The sequence below is a fragment of the Tenrec ecaudatus genome, chromosome 5 (genome assembly GCF_050624435.1).
Source record: "Tenrec ecaudatus isolate mTenEca1 chromosome 5, mTenEca1.hap1, whole genome shotgun sequence".
NCBI classification, from domain to species: domain Eukaryota; kingdom Metazoa; phylum Chordata; class Mammalia; order Afrosoricida; family Tenrecidae; genus Tenrec; species Tenrec ecaudatus.
In genome coordinates, this window is record NC_134534.1 from 53505055 (window position 1) to 53528178 (window position 23124).

Sequence of the window (23124 nt, forward strand, 5' to 3'; positions counted from 1 at the left end):
ATGTAGGAAATGTGATTTATGACTGAGAACTATTATGATTACAACAATGGGAAAATGATGCATTAAAGAGATCAGCTAAATTCCCGGATCCTGTAACTGGAATATCCAACAGTATAGTCACTGAAGGTGGTGGCCTGGTCATACCGCAGAGCCCATTTCAGTGAGCTGACTATAGAAGAAAATGTTGGCCATGCAACTAGCAGGGCTAATTCTCATCAGTGAGTCGAACTATCTGAAGGAAGCTGGGGATCCTTGTGTCAACCAGCTCATTCATCAAGCTCTACTATACATGCAGTTTCTGCATAAACACATGCAGTTTCTGCACAAACACAGGACTCTTTCCATGACGAGGCATTTGCTAAAGAGATTCTCTCTTTTGAGACTTTAGTGATACCGAATCTTATACGTAATAGTTCTATATTTCTACTACTCATTCATTCACCCCCCATATTTTCATCTCACATAGAATAATCGGGCACTTATTGTGTCCAGGGACCTGCCCTGGCTGCCGTAAGTATATGCATGTAGGAAATAACCCCCAATCGTTTCATCCTTATTTTAGAACGAACGAGTTGCTGACATGCCAGTGCTGCTCTCCAAAGGGTAATGGCACCAAATGTTTAGTTCCTACCAGCTCGTGACCCCCATCTTCCTCGAAGTCCTCCTCTATCCCGTCAGTCATCTCTTCTCCGTCCGCATCCGGCCCTCCTTCAGCAGGCTCCTCGGTGGAGTGATCTGCATTCTCTGACACACATTCATCTTGGACCAGCTCTATACTCTCTTCCAACTGTTTCTTCTGCGCTTCTGGGGGAAAAAAGCAAAAGACTACTTCCTGGGGTTGCTCATGACCTTTGGGTAAACTATGAAAAACAGTCCCTGGAAAAAATGTGAACTCAGGGTGCTAGGAAGGGTGCAAAGCAGGTAAGGTGAGATTGTTTTCACCTTACTTTAGTTAATCCTGTAAATTAGGCACACATATTTATTTACATATCCCAGTAAGCATATTCATTTTTAATGGAATTAGCAAAAGTTAGGAAATACAGAAGGAGGTTACATAAGCAAGTCAATGATTTTCCTGTATGGCGAGGAGTTCCGGGACATTTTATTTTGTAGGTCTTCCTTCATAATAAGGGATATAGCACAAAAACCAGGCTTCTCAAAGTTTTCACTCAAGGACGAGGATGGAGCACGCTCCTTGACAAGTTCAGTTCTAATTAAAATAGACCAGAAAAGCTCACCGAGGATCGAGCACAGAGAGCTGCGCAGTCTTTCAGAAGAACAGTTTCTTGAAACAATTCTTTGACATTTGAAAAGATTCTTTAGCTGGAGTTAGGCACGAGGGCTAAGAGCATCAACTCTGGCATCAGTCAGCCTGGAGTCAAAGTCCAGCTTTGCCACTCACTCGCCTTGGACCATTGTGCCAAGTTGAAATCATCAGTTTTTTTTTGCATGCTTATGTTTCCTTGTCTATAAAATCGGGCTTTGAAGAGTAAATCAAAAGGGTTGGTGTAGTGACTTGCAAATGATAAATGCTCCCTGAGTGACGCTACATTCTACGTTAATAGATTTCCCTCTCTTGGCAGGGCTTCGTACACTCCGTTTGCAGACACTGGCCCCCAGCAGCCATCGTCTCATTTCCCAGCGGCAATGTCGCAAAGCACGGGAGGCTAGTACCTGGGTCATCTCATGTGTCTCTTCTCTGACTTACTCCCCCACTGCTTGCCACTATCCCCAAAGCAGAGTTGTTTTCACAAATTTTGATGTTTGTTAACACAAATTCATCACATGACTGCTCCATCTGATGAATTACTACATTTTGGGCTTATTTACTGATATTTTGTGGTAGTAAAAGATGGTGCAGGAAGCCAGGCAATTATGGGGGTATCCACATCTGTTCTCTTTCATAATGTGGGTTAAAAGGAAAATAATTATTGGCAGACACATTTGATTCAGCACAGAACTTTTCAAAGCTAAATTAAATGTAAACCAATAAGCACTGATAAATAAATGATGCATAGGTACAGGGATGGCCTTCCCTAGAAATTGTTTAAAATTGCAAATAGGAGCCAGATCTTTATGTAAATGTGGACTTATCTGGTTTTGAGCTTTCATTCGCTAAATATGAAGCTTATTCATTGAGAATAATGCTGGATTATAGGGCTGGGGCCCTGGGGTTGGGGTTAGTGGTTATGCACTGGGCTGAGATCCACATGGTTGGCATTCAAGACCACCAGCAGTTCCTGGCGAGAAACACTGAGCTTTCTACTCCAGTGACTGTCTTGGAAACCCTGAGGGGGCGGCTATGGGGCAGCATTCAGTCAACAGTGGTGGGTTCAGTTCGGTTATAGGCCCTGGCCCTGCTGCTCAAAGACAGGTCTCGAGTTCCAACTCAATTACTTACCAGAGGAATCGAGACATCAGATTTGAATGTAAGCTTTTGCTGAAGTCATCCTTTCCGTATATTTTCAACAGCAATACCAGTGATAATACCTACCTTCCGGCTTTTCTGTGAGGACATAAAGTTGAGTCCATCTGCTCCTAGAAAGAGTTACAACCTTGGAAATCTTCTATAGAGGGTCGCTGTGAGTCGGACTCAATTCAGTGGGTTTGGGGGTTATATTTGGGAAACAATCCGTGAACTATAAAGAATTATCTATCTGAATGTATACTATTTAATATAAAAGAAGATGGTATGCTCCTCACTGGGAATGCATGAATAATGATTTAGAAAAGTGTACTCTATTGACTAAACTGCCACTGTGGGAATTGTGCCAACAGCCATACTAGCCACGGAGGTGCTTTGTGACGGTTGAGCAGGTGAGTATCCTGACCAACTCAAGAAGTAACAGGGAAAAAGAACGTGGCCAGAGGTCTTCTGAGCAGGAAAAGACTTAGAAGAACCAGCGGAAGCTTAAAACTTACTATGACTATGGAGCTCTTAAAACGACCAAAATCTAAACAGTTTCCTTCACATGATCTCATATGTATATGCATCGCTGCCATTGAGCTGATTTTGATGGACTCTTAGCAGTTCTACAGAACAGAGTAGAATTGCCCCTGTGGGTTTCCCAGGCTGTAAACCTTTATGAGAGAAGACAGTCTTATCTTTTTCACGGAGTGGCTGGTGGACGTGAACCTCACCATGTGGTTAATAGCTCAACAGAGAGTAACCCCACAGTCCATCCACCAGGGCTTCCATCTATTGTTTCCCTACCAATTTATTAACTTCACATTTCTCCCTAGAATGATATTACTAATAACAGTGATGATGTAGATTCTGCGTTAAGAGCTATACTTTTTATCTTCATATGTGGTCAAGTACACAAGGACACTGAAGGAAGCAAGCAAGAGAGCACACTGTTCCTTGTGCCCTTAGGTCGACTATTAACATAGGCAGTCTTAGGAAAATTACATATGGTTCTTTTAAACTTAACCAAGTTTTCCTTTTCCAAATCCAGAAAATTATCATCTAAATTAAGTTAGGAGATAATGAGTTAAAGAAGAAAAATAGTTTCATCTGAGAAGATGACCCAGGCATTCGGATTAAGAAGAAGACAAAATAAGCAACAGATGCAGACCCCAAACACCTGCAATTAAATTGTTACTGAAGATTATGAAATTGTCTCCTCTTCCTTCCACACAGTATTACTCTCTAGAATTCTAGACTTCTGCCCTCAGCTGATCAGCTCACATAATTAGTGTCTACAAAACTGATGACTTCCTGGGTTACAGGTTGGGCTGCTAACCACAAAGTCAGCAGTACAAACCCACCAACTACTGCTTGGGAGAAATGTGAGGCTTTCTGCTTGCATAAAAATTGACAGTCATGGAAATCTACAGGGCAGTTCTAGTCTGTCCTACAGCGCTTTTATGAGTTAGATTTGACTTGATGGCAGTGTTTTGTTTTTTTTTGAGAACTATGATCATCAGTAGGAGTCCTGGTGGTGTAACCATGAGGTCAGCAGTTCAAAATCACCAGTTGCTTAGAGTGAGAGAGACGAGGCTTTCTACTCCCGTAAAGAGTTACCGTCTCCAGAAACCCACAGGGGCAGGTGTAGACTGGTTTAACGGTTACCACTTGACTCCCTAACACAGTGGTTCTCAACCTTCCTAATGCCAGTTCCTCAAGTTGTTGTGACCCCCAACCATAAAATTATTTTCGCTGCTACTTCACATCTTTAATCTTGCTACTGTTATGAATTGGGTGAGACCTATGAAAGGGTCATTCAACCCCCAAAGAGGTCACGACCCACAGGTTGAGAACCGCTGCCCTGACTTCTATTATGCTAGGCCACTGTGCTAAGTTCTTTGTTTAAAATTTCCCGGCTTTTAAGACCTGATTCTGGTATTTCAGGAAAGAGGGGTCATGGAGCTCTGTAACTGAACAATTTTTATTCTATATAATGAAAAAAAGTCTCATCTCATACAAGTTTTGGTAAATATTAAACTTTCATGATGTTAGGTCCTTTAGCTACCCTTCTGTTATAATGCACAAACAAACTTTTGCTTAAAACTATTGTTACAGTGGATATTCTTTCATTTCAACTGGTAGATCTATTTCATCTCTAATAATTTCAGAAACATTTGCCCCTAAAAAGTTCCGTTTTCTATACTGAAGGCAATGTTTTCTTTCTTTCTTTGGCTTTAGAAATTCATGGTCAAAGAAGCAGACTACATTTTCAAAGAACGAGTGCAGGACCAAACTTGCAACAGGTGCATCTCCTTTGGTCTGGCTCTGTGTATCAATTTACCTCCGTTGTATTTGAAATCTGAGCTGACTTTCATGATCCACCCAGCTGAGCGTGATTCCTCCCTCCTTTGATCATCCAATGACCTGAACAAATGCTGTCTTAAGAGGTGGTTTTACTGCTATTTTTTTTCTCATTAGACTTTACACTTCCTGGAAATTTGAGCCATGGCCTCACAAGGTCAATGCCACGTTCAAAGGGGATAATATAGCTGGCAATCTTTTGTGAAGTGAAGAGCACAATGCAAGTCCAGCAGTTATCCAGAAACATTTTGATGTGTTTTGTCCCCTCACTTAATGGATTACTTGTACAAGGAGTAATAGGATGTTTTGGAAGGGATATAGGAGTTGGAACTCGAGCTTCGGAAACTCACAGGTGCCGGTGACTGCCGTTCCTTTAAAGTGTGGGCATTGCATACTGCCTCCTGCAGGGCATCATTGTATGCTCAGATGAGGTAAAGAAGCAAATGTTTAAAAACTGTACAGACCATATAACATGCTACCATAACGGGCATAAAGTATTTCTCGAATGGACTGCAACCCTCAAAATGCCTATTTCAAAACAATTCATCACTACCATTAAGAATCATATATGATTAAAAGAGATAATTTTGGCTTTGGGATGGCCTGTTCATTTCTATGTTTAGGCCAACATAGGTTTTAGGTTACCTTGCCTGTGTGTGCATGCATCCATGTGTATTAACATACAAATATACAGCTTACTCCTCTCCTGGCCTATCCCAAAAGGAGTGATATGCCATTATAGTAGAAAGGGGGAAAAAGCCTGTAAGTTATCCTCATTTGTTCAATAGTCAGCTTGAAAGGTAAATGCTTAGAAGATAGTATCTGGTCTGAGAAAAAAAGCTCTCATTGCAGTGGTAATCGATTCGTAGGTGTTTGATGGAAACAATCTCTCAGCGCTTCAGCAGTATGGACTCGTCTTAGACTCTCTCCTCACCTCAGTGGGGAATGTTATAATCACTAAGCAATGACAGGTCCCACTAACAAAATCACACATGAAAGCACATCTTGTTGATTAAGCTGTTCGTTCACCATTTAACAAGCAAATTATGATCCAGTAATTATATTGTTGTAGAAAGAAACAAAGCAGCTCATTCTAATGATTTTTGGAATAATTATCCAATCTTACTTCTACTAGAAATGAAAAAAAAAGGTTTTTTGGTTTGTTTCTAACTTCATAATGTTACTTTTACCTAATAAATTCTTACTCTTCTTGCCACTCATGCTGTTTGAGTGATGTGTGCACGTGTGCAGTCACTCTCTGACACCAAAGGCCCTGTGGGGGCAGAAACACAAACTCATCTTTGCATCTCTCAGGCAGATAACTTGCTGTCTTGCACATAAATTAAATGTTTGCTGAATATATTTGTGGACTCTGATGAATCAAAGGATGAAAGTAAATGTCTAGACATCAACTCCTTTTCACCGAGTCAAAGTGATGGTCAGATTTAGCACCGAGGTGCCCAAACTAGGAATCCAAAAGAAGTTGAGAGAAACCTCATTGCTTCATCCTGCACGACAGCCACCCCACCGCGTCAAAGCACAACGTGGGGCCTGGGATTTTCTTAGAAGAAAATCGATCATACTTACATTGACAGGTTTCCAAAAGAAAAACAAACCATGAAAGTCTTCGAGTTCTACAGGGAGGACGACTGCCTGTGAACAGTGGCATGTTTCAGAGTCTCTGTTGACACCTTTAAGTCAGAGAGATGGATGGCCATGTTGTTCCTTTTGTGTGTAGAGAAAGTAAATTTCTCTTTTTGTGTGTGTGCATGAGGTATATATTTTAAAAAAGAATGCATTAGGAACTAGAACGTCCATAGTCGATGCTTAATAGATACCTCAAAAATTCATCAAAATTAAGGATTTCAACAGAATAGAAGGGCTATAATGGATACAAGTTAGTTAGTGCTTACTAAATATTGACCATGAAACCTCCATTAATCTTAGTTCTGGGGAAATTATGCAGGGTAATCCAACTTATTTATTTCACAGGTGGGGAAACTGAGGCATAAGTGATTTCAGCAACGTGCCACATTCATCTGTTTAATAAATATAAGAGTTGGGACTTCAAATGAAAGATATTTGGCTTCATAATCTGTGATATTTTCTAATATATCTTTAGAAAATGGGCCTGATTTATTACCAGGAGATGTTTAAATATCCTTAGTAACCACAAGACCATTTAAAATAAGAAATTTCAGGGCCACATGTTCTGGCTAACAATGACTATCAGAGGAATAGAGGTGACAAGTCAACAGTGAGAGGTAAATATTTTAAAATATTTTTGTGTAAGGGAAAATGCTTCAGGCTTTAAATAAATCATGAAAGGAGATAATTTGATATTGTTTCAACCCTCGTATTCAAGTATTCTTTTCTGAAAAACTTATTTCTACTTCAAAAGTAAATCTGATTCGGAAAACTCGTTCAAATGGTTGGGATTTATGTTCTGAGCATTTTTATTAAATTGCCTTTTCTGCATTGCTATTATCATTAATATAACTCTGAAAATTGGTTGAGTTGGCAATTAAGTTTTTTGACAAGCTGGCTTAATTGCTAGTTAATTGCTAGCTGAGTTGTATTCAGCAGATGGTCGGAAAGAATGTTGAAACCAAAACAGTCACATTGTTCATTAGAGCCAAGCCAGTGTCCTAGATTCATTCTTTTTGCATAGCAGTGTAAATTGCATTTTCTATTTTAAAATAGGCATTATAACACCTGTTTACATAGAAAGCTAACTCAAGGATTTCAATAAATTCTCTAAAAAGAGGTAATTTTTGTGTGGTCTTCCACGAACAAACATTCGGCAAGTTGCACAGGAGTGCTTCCAGGTTAAAATGTCAGCGATAAACTGTATTCTAGAGAAACAAAGCTCACATGCCCACACAGAATACTCTGAATTGGAGAGCTAATCACAAATTCAGTATACATTAATTGAAGATGATGAAAGATTTGTTTCTTTAAACACATATCATATCAATTTTAAGGCATATATTTTTCTTATTTTCTAAAGTTCAAGTAGTAAGTTTCTAAATTAAGTTTTGAGTGGAAAGTAAAAGTAGATCTGCTAGATTCCTGAGTCTAATGCCTTAGACGTTCAGTAATGTGAATCTATTTGCCATCAGGAAATTTAATTGGAGAGTAGACTAGAAGTGGAGACAGGAAGGAAGAAGTGAGTACAACTTTGCAGGGGCGAAGTTATGAAAATGTCCCCAAATTGCTTTATGGTAAAATTACTAAGAAGCCACTGAGTTGTATTCTTTATCAATTTTATAACGTGTAAAATACACCTCAACAAAGTTGTTCAGAAAAAATCAACTATGGGGGCAGCCATGCTAGTGAGAGACGAGGGATGGGGCAGCGTGAGACAATATTTCAGCTTCCAAAGGCAAGATCTGCCAACACTGGATTGGGACAGAGTAGAAGTTGATGTTGAAGTTGGCAATTTGGCTACAGTGTTTACGTACTGGTGATGTGGCTGAGATAGGACACAGAGAAAGTTATATTTGGGTAGAAAAGTGGGGAGAAAGCGAATCAGTTCCATTTGGAAAGATTGTGATGGATTTCACTGAAAGATAGCCATAGGAATCTCTCCAGTGATTTGGAGAAATTTCGATCTAGCTGTTAACAAATAAAGGAACTCCATCTCCTCTCTCTCCCATAAATTTAGCTTATTTAAAAACATCTTGTTCTTAGGAAGCCAAATATTTGTGCAAAGTTTGCTATGAAGAACAGCAATGTTCCATTTCACCATTTCCTGATCCTCAAGGGCTTTCTACTCATTTTACCTGATTATCTTAGATACTTGCCTTCCTATTTCTAGACAGCATATTTATTTTGCTCCTTCTTGATCACTTCCATGCACTGGGCTGGCATTATCCTTAGGAGGCTGAGGATGATGTTCTCCCACATGGTCTGCATCGACTTTCCATCCACCTGGACACCTACCCCGTTCGCTGGGTTCAGTAATAGTCTGTCCTTACATAACTACGCAGATACTTCCCACCACCGAACTGTTAGTGTATAATGACTCCCTGCTTCACAAAGCTTGGGTCACTTCGTGTTATGGTATAAGAGATCCTTCCATAGTTTTCAGGGGAAGGGTGAATTGAGGATAATTGTTGGAAACTTTGTCAAAAAGTGTTTTTAATCTTCCCTCACATTGAACATGTTCAATATTGGATACAGAAGAACAGGATGGAAAGGGTTCCTCAGAATAACGGATATCTTTCTTTGTTTTCTGGTTGACAGTGTGGCTGTTGAGAGGCTGGCTTCTAGGCTGACTCACAGTCCTTTGCATGCCACTCAGAAAACAGAAAAAAGGATAAAATGACTAAAGTGAAAGGAGGTAAAAAGAAAAAAAGAAAGGCGGTAAATATTGTCTCAGGATTAGGAAGAATTTATCAGAGGTGTCTTAAGTACAGATGTGAATAGGAACTAAATAAATTATGGAGAGATCTGACGTGGTAGATAAACAAACAAACAGAAAAGTAGATGCCGTGTGTAAAGTGAGCAGCAATAGTGACAGATTTTAATTTTCCAAGGGAAGTAATGTAAATTTATAATGAATTGTTAAAAGTTACAAAATTAAAAATATATTTGTTTAAAAATTTTAATATTATACATTTTAGCAGTTAATTAAAAATTCAGTGTCTTATAGGAACTATTTGGAATTTTTCAAGCAACAGTAAGCATGCTATAGCCACTACGAACCAGAGTGGACTCGATGGCAGTGAGTTTTAGTTACACTAGACTTACATTGTATTCGCAAATAATATTGAGTTTAATAGTACTTAATTTTTTCACTTCAGAGTTTGTTTAAAATAGAATCATTTTAAAAATGTGGCAAATTTGCTTATTGCATTATACCAATCTTTACTTTTCCTTCTTACATTTTCACTTTATTTTTCTCATTTAACAACCCTGTGGAAATCACACAAAACTCGCGCTATTTACTAGCATCCTGCTACATAAGGAATTATTCTGTACAAGTGAATAATTAGGCACTGCAGTGTGTAGTTAGCCTCTCTCAACAGTGGTTTAAAAATTAGTATCAGGGCTAAGCAATGACATTATTAATGGAAGATTGATAGGATACTCAACCATGAGGTAACAAGGAGTCTCGTAGGGGAGTCAAAGGCAGATAAAAAGCAGATTCAGAAGTAAATTTGGGGCTTGCACTAAATCCTAGCTCCCATTTAAGAATAGCTAGTTCTTATCACATGGCTGTGCTCTATACACACCCTCATGAAAGAAACAAAAGGTATGGTTATTGTCGCAAAATGTGGTGAAGAAATTAGATGGTGCCCAACTATTAGATAGAATAGTGGCTGGGGTCTTAAAGGCTTGTTTCCAAACAAGCAGCCATCGAAGTGAGATGTCAACTAAGTCCACAAGGAGAAGCACATTCACATGCGTGACCCAAGATTGTACAGAGCTTAACTTGTGAGGTTCTAGTTTGCAGAAGGGTATGGATGACAGTGGAAGCCCAAGATACAGCTGTGAGCTCTGCACAAGAAAGAAGTCTCCAGGGAACTCCCTCTAACCGTAACTGAAGGATAGCAATAAACCGGTTACCAGGCTATTGGAAAGATGACTATAGGAGATCAGAATGATAAACTTGACTTGAATGGTTACAACCCCGTCACTTGATCCCCCGTCCGATTCACGTTAAGCTCATCTACTTTTCAATATTTTCTGTGTTTTGATTTTTTTCCATATTGGGGTTTATTTCTGTTGTATTTTGTCATTGTGGATAGCCCTGCTGATCTTTTGTTATATTTTTCGGTATATGAACACCAGGACTGATGAGTCTACAACAAGTCGAATCAGGGCTCCTGGGATGTAAGTGGGGGAGGAGGGGAGAGTGGAGCTGATATCAAGGAGTTCACGAAGGAAGAAAATATCTTGAAATTGAGAGTAGTTGCAATTGCACACTATTGCTTGACCGGATTGAACTATGGAATGGTATGATCCCTTTAGCAGCTCCAAAGAAAATGGCTTTGGGAAAAAAAAATAACTTGTGCTATTTATACGTGGCAATCTATATAGTATTTATTAAACAAATAAAACCAAGAAGAAATGTGACATAGTTATAAATTGAACTTATATTTGGTGTTTCTGTTATTTTCAATAATCTATGTAATCTCCCTGTCTCCCCTCCCCCACCAATTGCATTATTTGAGTTATTCACAGGAAAAATATGACACATACTTGATGGATTGAAACAAATCATAATTTTAAAAGCTAGCATATAACACTTGTGGCTATAATTCATCCCATTTAGTTTCTATTTCAGGGGCTCGAGACCTAGAGATATTAAGGGGTTTGTTAAATCGTGTCCTGTCTGTAGTACATGATGCTGATAAGAGTTAAATAGGGTTCTTCCTACAGTGGCCTGAGGTGATCTGCCGAAATGGCTCGCTACTCACTTGACCCAGAAAACCCTGCAAAATTATGCAAATGAAGAGGCTCAAACCTCCTCCGGGTCCACTTCAAGAACACCCGGGAAATTGCCCAGGCCATCCAAGGCATGCACATCCGGAAAGCTACCAGATACTTGAAAGATGTCACGCTGCAGAAGCAGTGTGTGTCCTTCTGACGTTACAAAGGTGGCATTGGGAGGTGTTCCTAGGCCAAACAGTGGGCTTGGAGCCCGAGTCAGTAGCCCAGAAAGAGTGCTGAATGTTTGCTGCATGTGCTTAAAAATGCAGAGTCATGCTGAACTGAAGGGTCTCGATGTGGATTCTCTGGTCGCTGAGCACATCCAGGTGAACAAAGCCCCCAAGATGCACTGCGGGACTTACAGAGCTCATTGTCAGCTCGACCCCTCCAGGCGCCCCCCCTGCCCCGCTTTGGTGATCCCGACTGCAAGGGAACAGATTGTTCCGAAACCAGAAGAGGAGGCTGCACAGAAGAAAAAGATCTCCTAGAAGAAACTGAAGAAGCAAAAACTCACAGCTCAGGAATAAATGAAGTTTAAAATAATAAGAGTTAAAAAATAACGAATTACACAGGGAAGAAATGGTATGCTTTTGTTCTTAGGAAGTTCAGTCTCAAAGGAAGAGACAAAATACCACACACATGGAGATTATAGGGGTGAGATGAAAACTTCTTCGACAGACCCAAACAAGCTGAGGGAATTAGTCGCTGGGCCTGGGAGCTAAGGACCACGGTCACAGGGACAGCAACGTCAATTGGTAGAACTTAGTTCACAAAGTCAATATTCTACTTCCCACTTTGGTGAACAGGGACCTGGGTCTGCACAGCTGTGAGCAGCCATCTTCAGTGCAGCATTCGTCTCCCGCTGGGTGGAGGGCAGCAGAGGGGAGAAGCCGAGGACACTCGGCACCAAGCAGTCCCATGAATGAACGGACCCTGCAAGTACCACCGTCCATGACCCGGGACCAGAACTACTGAGTGCCCAGCAGCCACTACAATTTACTCTGAAAGGGATCGTATTAGAAGACCCTAGATAGAGTGGGAGACAAATGTGGGGGGAACCCTCAAAATCATAAAGGGATTAACCTTACTGGTTGAAATAGATGACCCTTCAGGTTTGGAACGGAACCGAACTCACCCCAGAGTTGCGTTTTCAGCTGGCCGGTTTTACCAGGGTATGCTAACAATAGGCAGGTATGCACACCTTAGACAGCCATTTGAGATCAAAAGGGTAGCATTTCCCTCAAAGTTGAGAAGGGTTAGGGAAGAAGGAGGGGTGGAAACATACGAGTCAGGGAAGAAGCGGAATGAGCAATGTTACATTGTGAGGATTGTCATCTACGACATGAAACAAAATGTTTCAGAACTGGTGCATGGAGACATCCACGAACCCTTCACCCAAGCACAATACGAAGTTCAAAGAAGACACCACACTAACATCTAATAATACTAACTTAAAGTTTGGAGAACCCAAAATAATGCGCTAATTATACAAGGAAGTTTCAAAAAGATTTGGGACAAATGGAATTGAGAGCTAGTGGAATTTTTCCACACGTTTTTCGAAACATTTGTTTTTCACTGTGACTATTCCTGATAGTTCAGGAATTCACAAATTGAATTCAGAGAAATCTCCACGCTAGGGGGCTTGAGCTTCTTTTAGTCTGTGAGTCTCCATTCCCTCCCAGCCATTCCCAGGGCACTGGAAACTTTTCTTATCTAATAGTTAACAGAAAATTGTGAAAGAATTTATCACGAAGAGTGGGTGCTGCCTCGCTTATAATGAACTTGCAAACAATTAAGCATTAAAAGAAGTGCCCTTTACACTTCATAAGGTGGCCTTAAATATTTTAAAGTGAACTAAATTAGATTTCTCTACTTCTTGTACTAGTATAGACTCCTTCCATACAGTCCTGATTTCTTTTCAGGAAGAAAATATAGAAAAATATATAGAACAATCATTTCCACAAATCTGAATACTATTTAGGAGACAATCACTAAGAGAACGAAGACGCAAATTAAATAACCTATTTTTCTTCTTCCTAGCATGGTAAATAAAGCAGGCAGTGACAAAAATATCAAATAGGTAAGCTTATCATTTTAAAGGTAACGGTTTCATGGTTGAGAACATTTAAATATGTCCGAAAATGGCTGCCTTTCATGAAAAGAAAATGCAAGCTTCAGATTTTAGTATATTTGGAAAGGAGACTGTCTGCTCCTGAGAACAGCGGTGGTCTGAGAGCCTTCTAGGGGGTCTCATGAATAGGAGGGATGAGAGTCCAAGAAAGTATGCAGGAGGCATTGTTCATTGCAGCCAACTGAAAAATATAATACAGTGAAATAAGGATCACATTTTCTCTTGGAGGTGATTTATATTTAAATGAGTTTTCTATAATCCTTTAAACTGAAGTGCAAATTGGTTATCAAAGTCCTTGGCTGTAAGGGTTGCTTTACATAATAATGAATTTCACAGAAGTTCCTCAAAGGGAAATATTGATTTAGGCCACATCACAGAATATTTTAGTTACAGCAATACTTTAGATTAGTGCCCAAAGATAGCACATAAAAAACTTGCTCAAATCAACATTTCTTGGTAGGAAAGTATTTTTAGCAGAACATTGTAAAACATTTCATTTGCTCCATCATTTCTCATCCACATCAACTTAACAAACTTTGGTGAGAATCCACCATGCCTTGGAACATGTTTCTGTGCATGTGAAAGTTGGATAACCACTTTTGAGTCAGACCTCGAGTAATTGATGCGCTCAAATTGTAGGTTTGGCAAAGAATCTTAAAAATACTAGTTTCCCAGAAGAACAAACACATTTGTCTTGCCTTTAGAAGTACAGCCAGAATGCTCCTTTGTAGTGACGATGTTGAGATTTTATTTATATTTATTTATTTATTTTTCAGGGGAGAGCGCGAACGCAGTCCCCTACTACCACAAATTATGCAGTCGAGTTTCCCGCATTTGGGGAAATCGCAGGGGTCAGCACACCCCAAGTGCAATATATGAGCCTCGTCCTGGGAAAACCACCTTCGTGATCTTGGTGTCTCCCCTGGCAGGTAAGTATGAGATTTTATCTCACATACTTCAGAAAGAGCGTCAAGAGATATTCTCATGGCCATCAAGCCAATTCTGACTCATAGCAACCTTTAAGGCAGGTCAAAGCTGCCCCTGTGGGCTTTCAACACTGGAAAGCTGTACGGGAGTAGAGCCTCGTTTCTCCTGCGGAGGGCTGCTGGCTTAGAACTACCGAGCATGCAGGTGGCAGCCCACTAGGCCACCGGGGCTTATAAGGTCAGCAAAAAAAGAGAAAAGAACAGAAAGACCCATGCCTGCGACAGAATGGTGCAGTGGCTGCAACAAGGGGCTCAGACATAACCATCATGAGGACGGGCAGTGTTTCCCGGTTGTGCAGGGCGTGGCGATGAGCGTGTCAGACTCGACAGCACCTAACAGCAATCGCAACGACAGGACATGGTGTCTGTGTGCAGTCGTGTGTTTTAAATGGGTTATATGAAAGTAGCAAGGAACTGGAAAGTAGGACATGTTAATAGAAGATCCTGTTACTGACAACCCCAGAGAGCACTCATTTGAGTTATTACTCTGTGTTAGATAACTTGCATCTGCTACTTTATTTTTTTCCCCAGAAGAATTCTCTAGGTAGCAATTACAAAACATCATTTTTTTTAAAGAAAGAAAACTGGTGAAATAAGTGGATGAGAGTATTTATACCTAAGTTTACATCTCCCCTGCTCCTTATGTTACGTCACTGCTTCACATCTGGCTCTTTTATTCTTGAGCCTCTGTGTCCCCGTTAGAGGCCTGGTCGTGTAGTGACGATGCACTGGGCTCTGATCGGGAACGAGGGCTGCAGGTTGACTCAGAGAAAGACAGGGCTTTCTACTCACCCCCGTTAACAATTACCATCTTGGAGACTCAGGGCAGTTCTACCCTGTCTTAGAGGGTCACCACGAGTCAGCATGTACTCAATGGCAGAGAGGCTTTTGTTCTTGTCTTTAAATCTGGCCTTCTTCTAGAGGGTAAATGCTAGTCCTCACCACAGTGGTACAGTTAACAAACAGGGATTTCGTTTTTATAGATTATTCATCTCCCCACCCCCGTCCCCACAGGTTTCATCAATGAGAAATGTAGTAAAATCCGGTAACTAGAGTGTGGTTGGAAGTCTGAAATTGAAGGTATGCATTGGAAAGGACCTAGGACTCAATCACAGAAATGGATTTGAGTTCAAGGTTGATCACTAACAAGCTATGTAGCTATAGACAGTAGCTATTCACTTCCTTGAACTTTAGTTTTTTTCATCTGTGAAATGAGGATGTTGGATTTGTTCAATAGCTTTTCAAGTTGTATTCTTATTATGTTTTCAAAAGTGAAATTCAGCAAATTAGGTCTAATGTTGAATTGCGAGTTACAGAACAGATGTCCACTGGTTAAAGCAAGGATTAAGCTTGGAGAATGTTGGTGTAGAATAGACCTACCTACTGGGTCTCCTGAAACCTCTTGCATTCCCACTTTCTCCAAAGAAGCCCCTGAGGTATTAAAGTTCTGTAGTACACACTTTTCAAACCATGGACTAACTAATCACTAAGCTTATCTTGCTTCTCAGGTTCTATGAATTTAAAAATATTTGTAGACACACGAACAGATCAATAGAATTGCAATTTACTGGAATGAGGTTTAGGGCTCACAATTCAAAGAAGAGAGACTATTATGTTGTAAAAGGACAGAATTAACTAAATTGAGCGGTAGGTGGCCGGGAGCATGGTGTGAGGTTCCTGGAACTGGGTTCTAAAGTTTTGCAGGGGGGTAACAAGAACAGCAGTTGGCCTTCCCAGTAACAATTTGTGAAATCTGTTAAGTTTTGCTGTTGTTAATGAAATGTGAACATTATTATAACGTGGCACTGTTAGTCCATCAATACATTTTATTTTCTTAACAGTAACTTGATACTGATATGTCATCTTTCAAATGTGAGTCAACAATTACTTATGGTTTTCATCAAAACAGTTTTTCTCTTCCTTTTTTTAACACGACTCTTAGAAATTTCAACTCATGTCCTCTGAAAGGAGAAGAACCATATTGCATTGTTAGAGTCCCACCATGATCCTGTGTATCTGCATTAAACTGTTAAACTCAGCCAGTGTCCCCCTGCCTCTGCTCTGTCTTCATGATTGACAGTCTTCTCAGGTTTAACCCCATGAGTCTATTACCACCGATGCTTTTCGCTTACCTGCTTCCGCCTTCTGCTGCTTCTCAATCTTTTCCAGGCGCCCTAGCAAGGAGTCAATTTTAGTTTTGATCTGGGTTAATTCTTTCTTGATGGTCTGCAACTCATCTGATTTCACTGGAAGGGGACAAAGAAGAAAACCAACAACAGAAAATCAAATTCATGTGATTCGCCGAAGGCACACCCCACAGACAGACCGCCCGTGTCTTGCCAAGGCCATGGCAGGTCCCACGGGACACTTCTTGGTCTTCCCTTTCCCCTTTGTCCTATTGCTCCTTGGATTTTGGAGAATGCTGTCAATCACAAGCCATGAATGACAGTGGTGTGAATGGGGGACACTAACTCATTTCTAGGGACCGGTGTGTGAAAGGGTAGAGGAATTTGGAAATATTTTACAAAATAACTAAAATGACACTATGTTCAGTTTGGCAAATAGCAGAGGAAATTTGCAATATAAAATGGATTCAGATTGAGCAAAGATGAAATCACATCAGGTATAGTGATGCTACTTTGAAGCACTATATGGCAATAGCTATTTCAACAACCTGTGGTATTTTCTTTCCAGCTCCTTGGTAATGATTGATTGAAACCAGGATGTGACATTTATCCTCTAAAGAAATGTCTTGGATGCCAGGGAACTAGCTCCCATTTATTGAAAACATGTGTCTGAGTTGACTCTCTTTTAAAAAAATGAACATTAGGCTGTGCTTGCCTCTTTTAAAGTCCGTGGGGGCGGGGGAGGCGAGGGAGAATATTTACTGATGTTCTAATAGACATTTTCTAAAATATTAGTTTCCATTCCTGGTTTTTGGTATTTAGTAGGATTCCCAAGGGGGAAAAATGAGATTAACATCAGAATAACAACTTCTCACTTTTGTTTTCTTTTACATTTATATTACTCTCAGTGTGGACATTCTCTAGACTTAACTTGATTATTAAAAAAATATGTTACTGTGCTTAGATGAGGATTCCTGGTTGCATAGTGGCAACCAGGCAACGTTTGCAGTTCCAAAGCACCTCCAGCCGCTCCTTGGGAGAAAGAGTCTTCAAGCACCCATCTGAGTGAGGTATCAACTAAGTCTACATGGAAGAAGCACAGAAGCCTGTGTGAGGCACGGATTGTACATAATATGATTGAAATTGGGAGTGGTATCAGAGCTTAATTTGTAACCACTTGGTTTACAGAAGGCTATGGAAAACAATGGAAGCCCAAATTCCATTTGCAGGATCCACACATGGATGATGCCTACTAAGTATCTCCTCTGACCATCGTCAAAGCACGTGACTAACCTTGTTATCAGACAGAGACCATTGTAAAGTGGATTATGGTGGATATAGTTAGGTTAAAATGTAGTATCTTACCATTCGATCTCCCTATGACCCATTTAAAAGTTGTTTCAGTTTAAAAAAAAGAAAGGCTATCAGTTAAAAAAAGGCTATCAGTTAAAAAAAAAGAAAGGCCTCTGGTGAATTCCCTCTGACCGCACATCAGGGATGTGACCAGGCCTGCTATCCTGCAGAGCACATCGGAAAGCGGATGGTGGCAGATGCAGTCAGGACAAAAGGCAACACCTTGTCATTTGATCTCCCCTTTGGCCCCTTACATATTTGCTCTAGGGTTTCAATATTTTCTGTTTTATTTTCGATTAAGGTTTTCCTGTTTTATTTGTAATTGCTGTTCGTTTTTTGTTGTGTGCTTTTTTGGGATGATTTTCTGTATTTGAAGTCCAGGACAGGTAAAGCTATAGAGACAATAACTGGATTAATTGTTTCTTGGGGAAATGGGAGCTAGAGATAATGAGTATAAGAAAGAAGAAAATGTTTTAAAATTGATTGTTGTAATGATTGTATAACTCTTCTTGATATAACTGGACTATTGAATTGTATGGGATGTGCTCTGTGCTAATACAATAAAAAAAGCGTTACAATCTTGGAAACCTACAAGGTGATTCTATGAGTTGGTATCTCCTTGACAGCAGTGCGTGCTTAGGCGAGTGTTTACATAGTCAGTTAGTTTCCCCATCAACAATTCACGCAGAAACTGTTCTCTGATATTGATTATAAGCTCCCATCCAACCAGTACCCCTGCCGCTCCTTGCTTGGTCATCTTTACTTTTGTGTAAATATTCACTGTTTGATATCATACATCGTATTGCTAAAGGGCCATTCTTCACAAGTGCTATTGTTCTTTTAAGACCTTAATTTATTATTTATTTATTTTATTTGTAAAAATACTTTTATTGGGGGCTCTTACATCTCTTATCACAATCCATACATACATCCAGTGTTCATGCAGTGTGTCAAGCACATTTGCACATATGCCGCCATCATCATTTTCAAAGCATTCTCTTCCCACTTGAACCCCTGATAACAGCTCCCCATTTCTTCCCTCTCCCTCCACTGCCTGCCCTCTCTCACGAACCCTTGATAAGTTGCAGATTATTTCCATATATTGCATCATCATCCGTTGCCCCTCAGCCACTTTTCCATTATTCGTTCAACTGGGAGGGGGTTCTAGATTGACCCTTGTGATTGATTCTCCCTCTCGCCCCCTCACCATCCCCTAATCCTACTGTTATCTCTACTCTCACTGTTGGCCTTGAGGGCTTTATCTATCCTGGATTCCCTGTGTTGTAGGCTCTTATCTGTAGTAGTGTGCACATTCTGGTCTGATCCGATTTGCAAGGCAGAATTGAGGTCATGATAGTGGGGTGAAGGAAGCACCAAAGAACTAGAGGAAAGTTGTGTGTTTCATTGGTGCTATACTGCCCCCTGACTGGGCTCATCTCTTCCCTGTGACCCCTCTGTGAGGGGATGTCCAATTGTCTACAGATGGGCATTGAATTTCTACTCCATGCTCCCCTCCTCCCGCATTCATCTTGGGTATGGTTTTGTTCTGGGTCTTAGATGCCTGATACCCGATCCCATCGACACCTCATGATCACACAGGCTGGCGTGCTTCTTTCATGTGGGCTTTATTCCTTCTCAGCCAGATGGTTGGTTGTTTATCTTCGAGCCTTTAAGACCCTAGACACTAAATCTTTTGATAGCAGGGCACCATCAGCTTTCTTAGTCACATTTGCTAATGCACATATTTTGTCTTCGGTGATTGTGTCGGGAAGGTGAGCATCACAGAATTCAGGATTGTTAGAACAAAGTATTCCTTGTGTTAAGGAAGTACGTGAGTGGAGGCCCAATGTCCATCTGCAACCTTAATTCTTAACATATAGATTGATATGAATACATAGTTCCATGCCCCTCTCATTCTTTATATATTTATATATGGACATGCCTATATTTAGGCCTCTATAAATGTCCTTTGCCTTCTGGTTCTTTCCTCTATTTCCTTTTACTTTCCTCTTGTCTCACCATCATGTTCGGCCTTCGTTTGGGTTTAGTAATTCCTTGCTGTTACATTGTCCTTGATTGAGCCCCACTAGGCATCCTGCGGCCTTCTTCCCATTGATTATAGTTCACTTGTTACCTTCCTTGTTCCTGGGTTGGTTACCCCTCCACCTTCCTTTCTCCTACCTCCTCTTTCTCCTACCCCTTCCCCCGCACCCTCCTCCCCCCCGGAACCATTGGTCCCATTCTTTTCATCTCTGAATTGTTTATCCTGCCTATCTTATCTAGATAGACATGCAGATACATTACTAAGTGCAAAAACCTGGCAAAGCCTAATAAAACAACAAAGGAAGTCAAACCAACAAAACAATAACAACACCAACAACTTAAAACCAAACCAAAATAATAGTAATAACAAGAAAGCCACTGACAAAAATGGAAAAGCCTATAAATAGTTCAAGGTCTGTTTGTTGGCCTTTATGAGTGTTTTCCCATTGAGTCTGATGGGGGGCCACGCTCAGTCTCCCAAGTCTATTTTTGGTATTCCCTTGGGGTTCACCACTCTGCTCCCCCTGCTCTCTGCTGCATGCCCTCAGAGCCTCGCCCCGGCGTGATGGGACCAGACCGTGCACTATTCCCACACTGTGTCTTCAGTGCTGTCGCTGCAGCGTCCTGGTTCTGTGCAGGATGCCATGTCCAGTGGTGGGGACAGCCCTACGGTCCTCCCTGTGCATTGTCTGCTCTGTGCAGGAACATTATCGAGGCTTGGTGGACCAAAAGGGCCAGGACATCCTCTCCTCCCTCTCCATCCCTTTGCATTTCTCCCATGTGCTCTAATCCGACACGCCCCTCTCCCCAAGCTGTAGTCCCAGTGCTGTCCTATGAAGTGCGTTCTTCTGAGGCGGGGTGGGGGTGGGGTAGGGGTGTGTCCACATAGCCGGGATTGGGGCCAGCCCTGCAGACCTCTCTATTGGTTCCCTAGTTCATGCCAGTATGTTGTATTCATGTCTTGGTGCATCAGAATGAAGCCTGGTCTCTCTCTCTCTCTCTCTCTCTCTCTCTCTCTCTCTCTCTCTCTCTCTCTCTCTTTCTCTCTCGGAGATATAAACAATACCCTCCCCTTGGGTGAATTAGTGCCCTGCTCCTCCCCTACCCATGCCTTTTTTCTTTCCCTTTCTTATTTAGTTGGCTGCCATATGTATTCCTGGATTGAGTTTGGCCCCTGTCATAGTTGGTGGACCTCACCCCACGGATGTATGTATATTGTAACTTTCCCCCTATGCCCGCTTTTTAAAAAAGTTACCTCTAGCCTAATTTATTTTTTGGCTATAATATATGTTACAACATAATACCTCGAAATACTGTTACCATACCTGTCATGATTTAATTTGAACTCCTCAATTCGAATTTAGCTTACCTTGCAGATTTTCTCTAGTATTTCCCAAACTGGATTGTGTCAATTAATTTATTTGATCTATTTTGTTGCCTCTGGGATTGGTTTAGTCCCTGGTTAAGAGACTCTGTGAGGGCAATAATCTCAGGGTTTCTTCTAGTTTCTATTAGTCAAGTAAATTTGACCATCTCCAGGCTCGAAGGGGCTTTGGTTTGCATGGGCTATTAGTCATAAGTACTAATTTCTTTAAGTCTTTATTTTTCACTGTCCATTGCTCAAGACTGGAAGAGACCACAGCTGTATCTTAGGTGGCCACAGAGCTTTTAAGACCCAAGATATGACTCACCAAACGAAGATGTAGAACATTATATTCATGAAGTAAGTTATGCCAATTGACCTAGTTGTCTCATAAGACTATGTCCTGAGTGAACAATTCCCACACAGTGGTGTGTGGGTAAATTTAGATTGCACCCCTCCTGTGTGTTTTATTGCTCCTGAATTTATAAGCACCACACACAGAGGCCCACAAATAGTATACATGCATGAGCATGTACTCCCCGTGATGTCCCACCCCTATTCAGCATACTTATTAAAGGCATCCTGGTGGTGCTGTAGGTGATGCACCGCTAACTGCAAGGTTGGTGATTCAAACTCATCAAGCTCTCTGTGGGAGGAATTTGAGGCTGAGGTTATCTGCTCCCATGAAGATTTGCTGTTTCAGAAACCCTTTATAGGTTTGCAATGAGTTGAAATATAGACTAGATGCAGCAGGTTGTGCTGAGCTGGTATTACTTAAATAACCCCTTGTAGATATTTTGCTAATTATTATTATTATTCCAAAATGGTAGATGACAACGCTTACTGGAGCTGTCCTTTATGCTATGGGCCTCTCAGTGTATTGGTTTACCTTGTTCAAATTGCACTCATGCATCGACTTTCCCAGTACCAGAATGAACAAGTGTCTACTATCTAGTGAGCAAATCTCTTTTCCCTCTGTTCCTCACTCTGTAGTAACCATCACAGAATTTTTCCTTCTCTGTGTATACCAATTCTTGACAATTTGTAAATGTAATTTCATGCAACATTTGTCCTTTCTATTTGACTTATTTCATTCAGCATGTCTTCCAGATTCATCCATGTTTGAAGATGTTTCCTCAATTCATCATTACTCTTTAATAACTATGTAGTATTCCATTGTATGCATGTGTTACATTCATTTATTCAACTTCCTGTCGATAGGCACTCAGGTAATTTCTACTATTGCACTATTATGAATGAATCATGCTGTAAGAAACATGGGCATGCACATGTTTATTAGTGTCATTGCTCTAGATTTCTAGGACTTTAACTGTAAATGGGATTGCTTTAACTTGATTCTCTAGCTTTCAGGAACCTTTTAAAAAATAATGAGAACAAAATGCAATCTCTGCTCACAAAAGAGCCACTTCCCCCCCCATTAAGACATACAATACATGTGGTACATTATGCACTATATGTATTAAATGATTCCAGGAAGAATAACTATTTTTCCTGATAAAAATGATAATAGATTTTCCATCAAAAATCAGATTTTTTTCATAAATCAGACTTTTATTTATAATGCAAAGTAGGTTGGAAAATTCAAACTCAAGAATCAGGGGCCCTGTGGAGTTTCCTATTATGAAGTACCAAACTAAAAGTAGACCACAGTTTGAAAAAAGCAAATAAGGCCTTATATCAATTACTTTGAAGACATCAAAGTACCATTGTTGAATCACAGCTAAATTTGAAAAATGTTCGTAACAATTGCAAGTTGATTTTTGCTTTGAAGCATGATTTTCATTCCCTTTGATGGAAGCATGAGTTTACTTAAACCTATCAAATGTAATAGAAACGATTTTATCTTATTATGTCTTTCAATGTAGAAAAAATGGGGATATTGGTGAAAA

General features: G+C 40.5%; 1 protein-coding gene and 1 non-coding gene across 3 annotated transcripts in view; both read right to left on the reverse strand.

Moving 5' to 3' along the window:
• RALYL (RALY RNA binding protein like) overlaps positions 1-23124 on the reverse strand; it is a 446351-nt gene that overhangs the window by 39816 nt on the left and 383411 nt on the right. For both annotated transcript variants that reach the window (XM_075549530.1, XM_075549531.1), the window contains 2 exons: positions 16462-16575; positions 632-804 (listed from right to left, as the gene is read on the reverse strand). In XM_075549530.1, coding sequence (XP_075405645.1) covers positions 632-804; positions 16462-16575 — 287 coding nt within the window. The remainder of the gene's footprint in view (positions 1-631; positions 805-16461; positions 16576-23124) is intronic.
• Positions 14117-14280, reverse strand: LOC142449718 (U1 spliceosomal RNA). Its single transcript, XR_012784835.1, has one exon. It is a non-coding gene; the product is annotated as a U1 spliceosomal RNA (small nuclear RNA).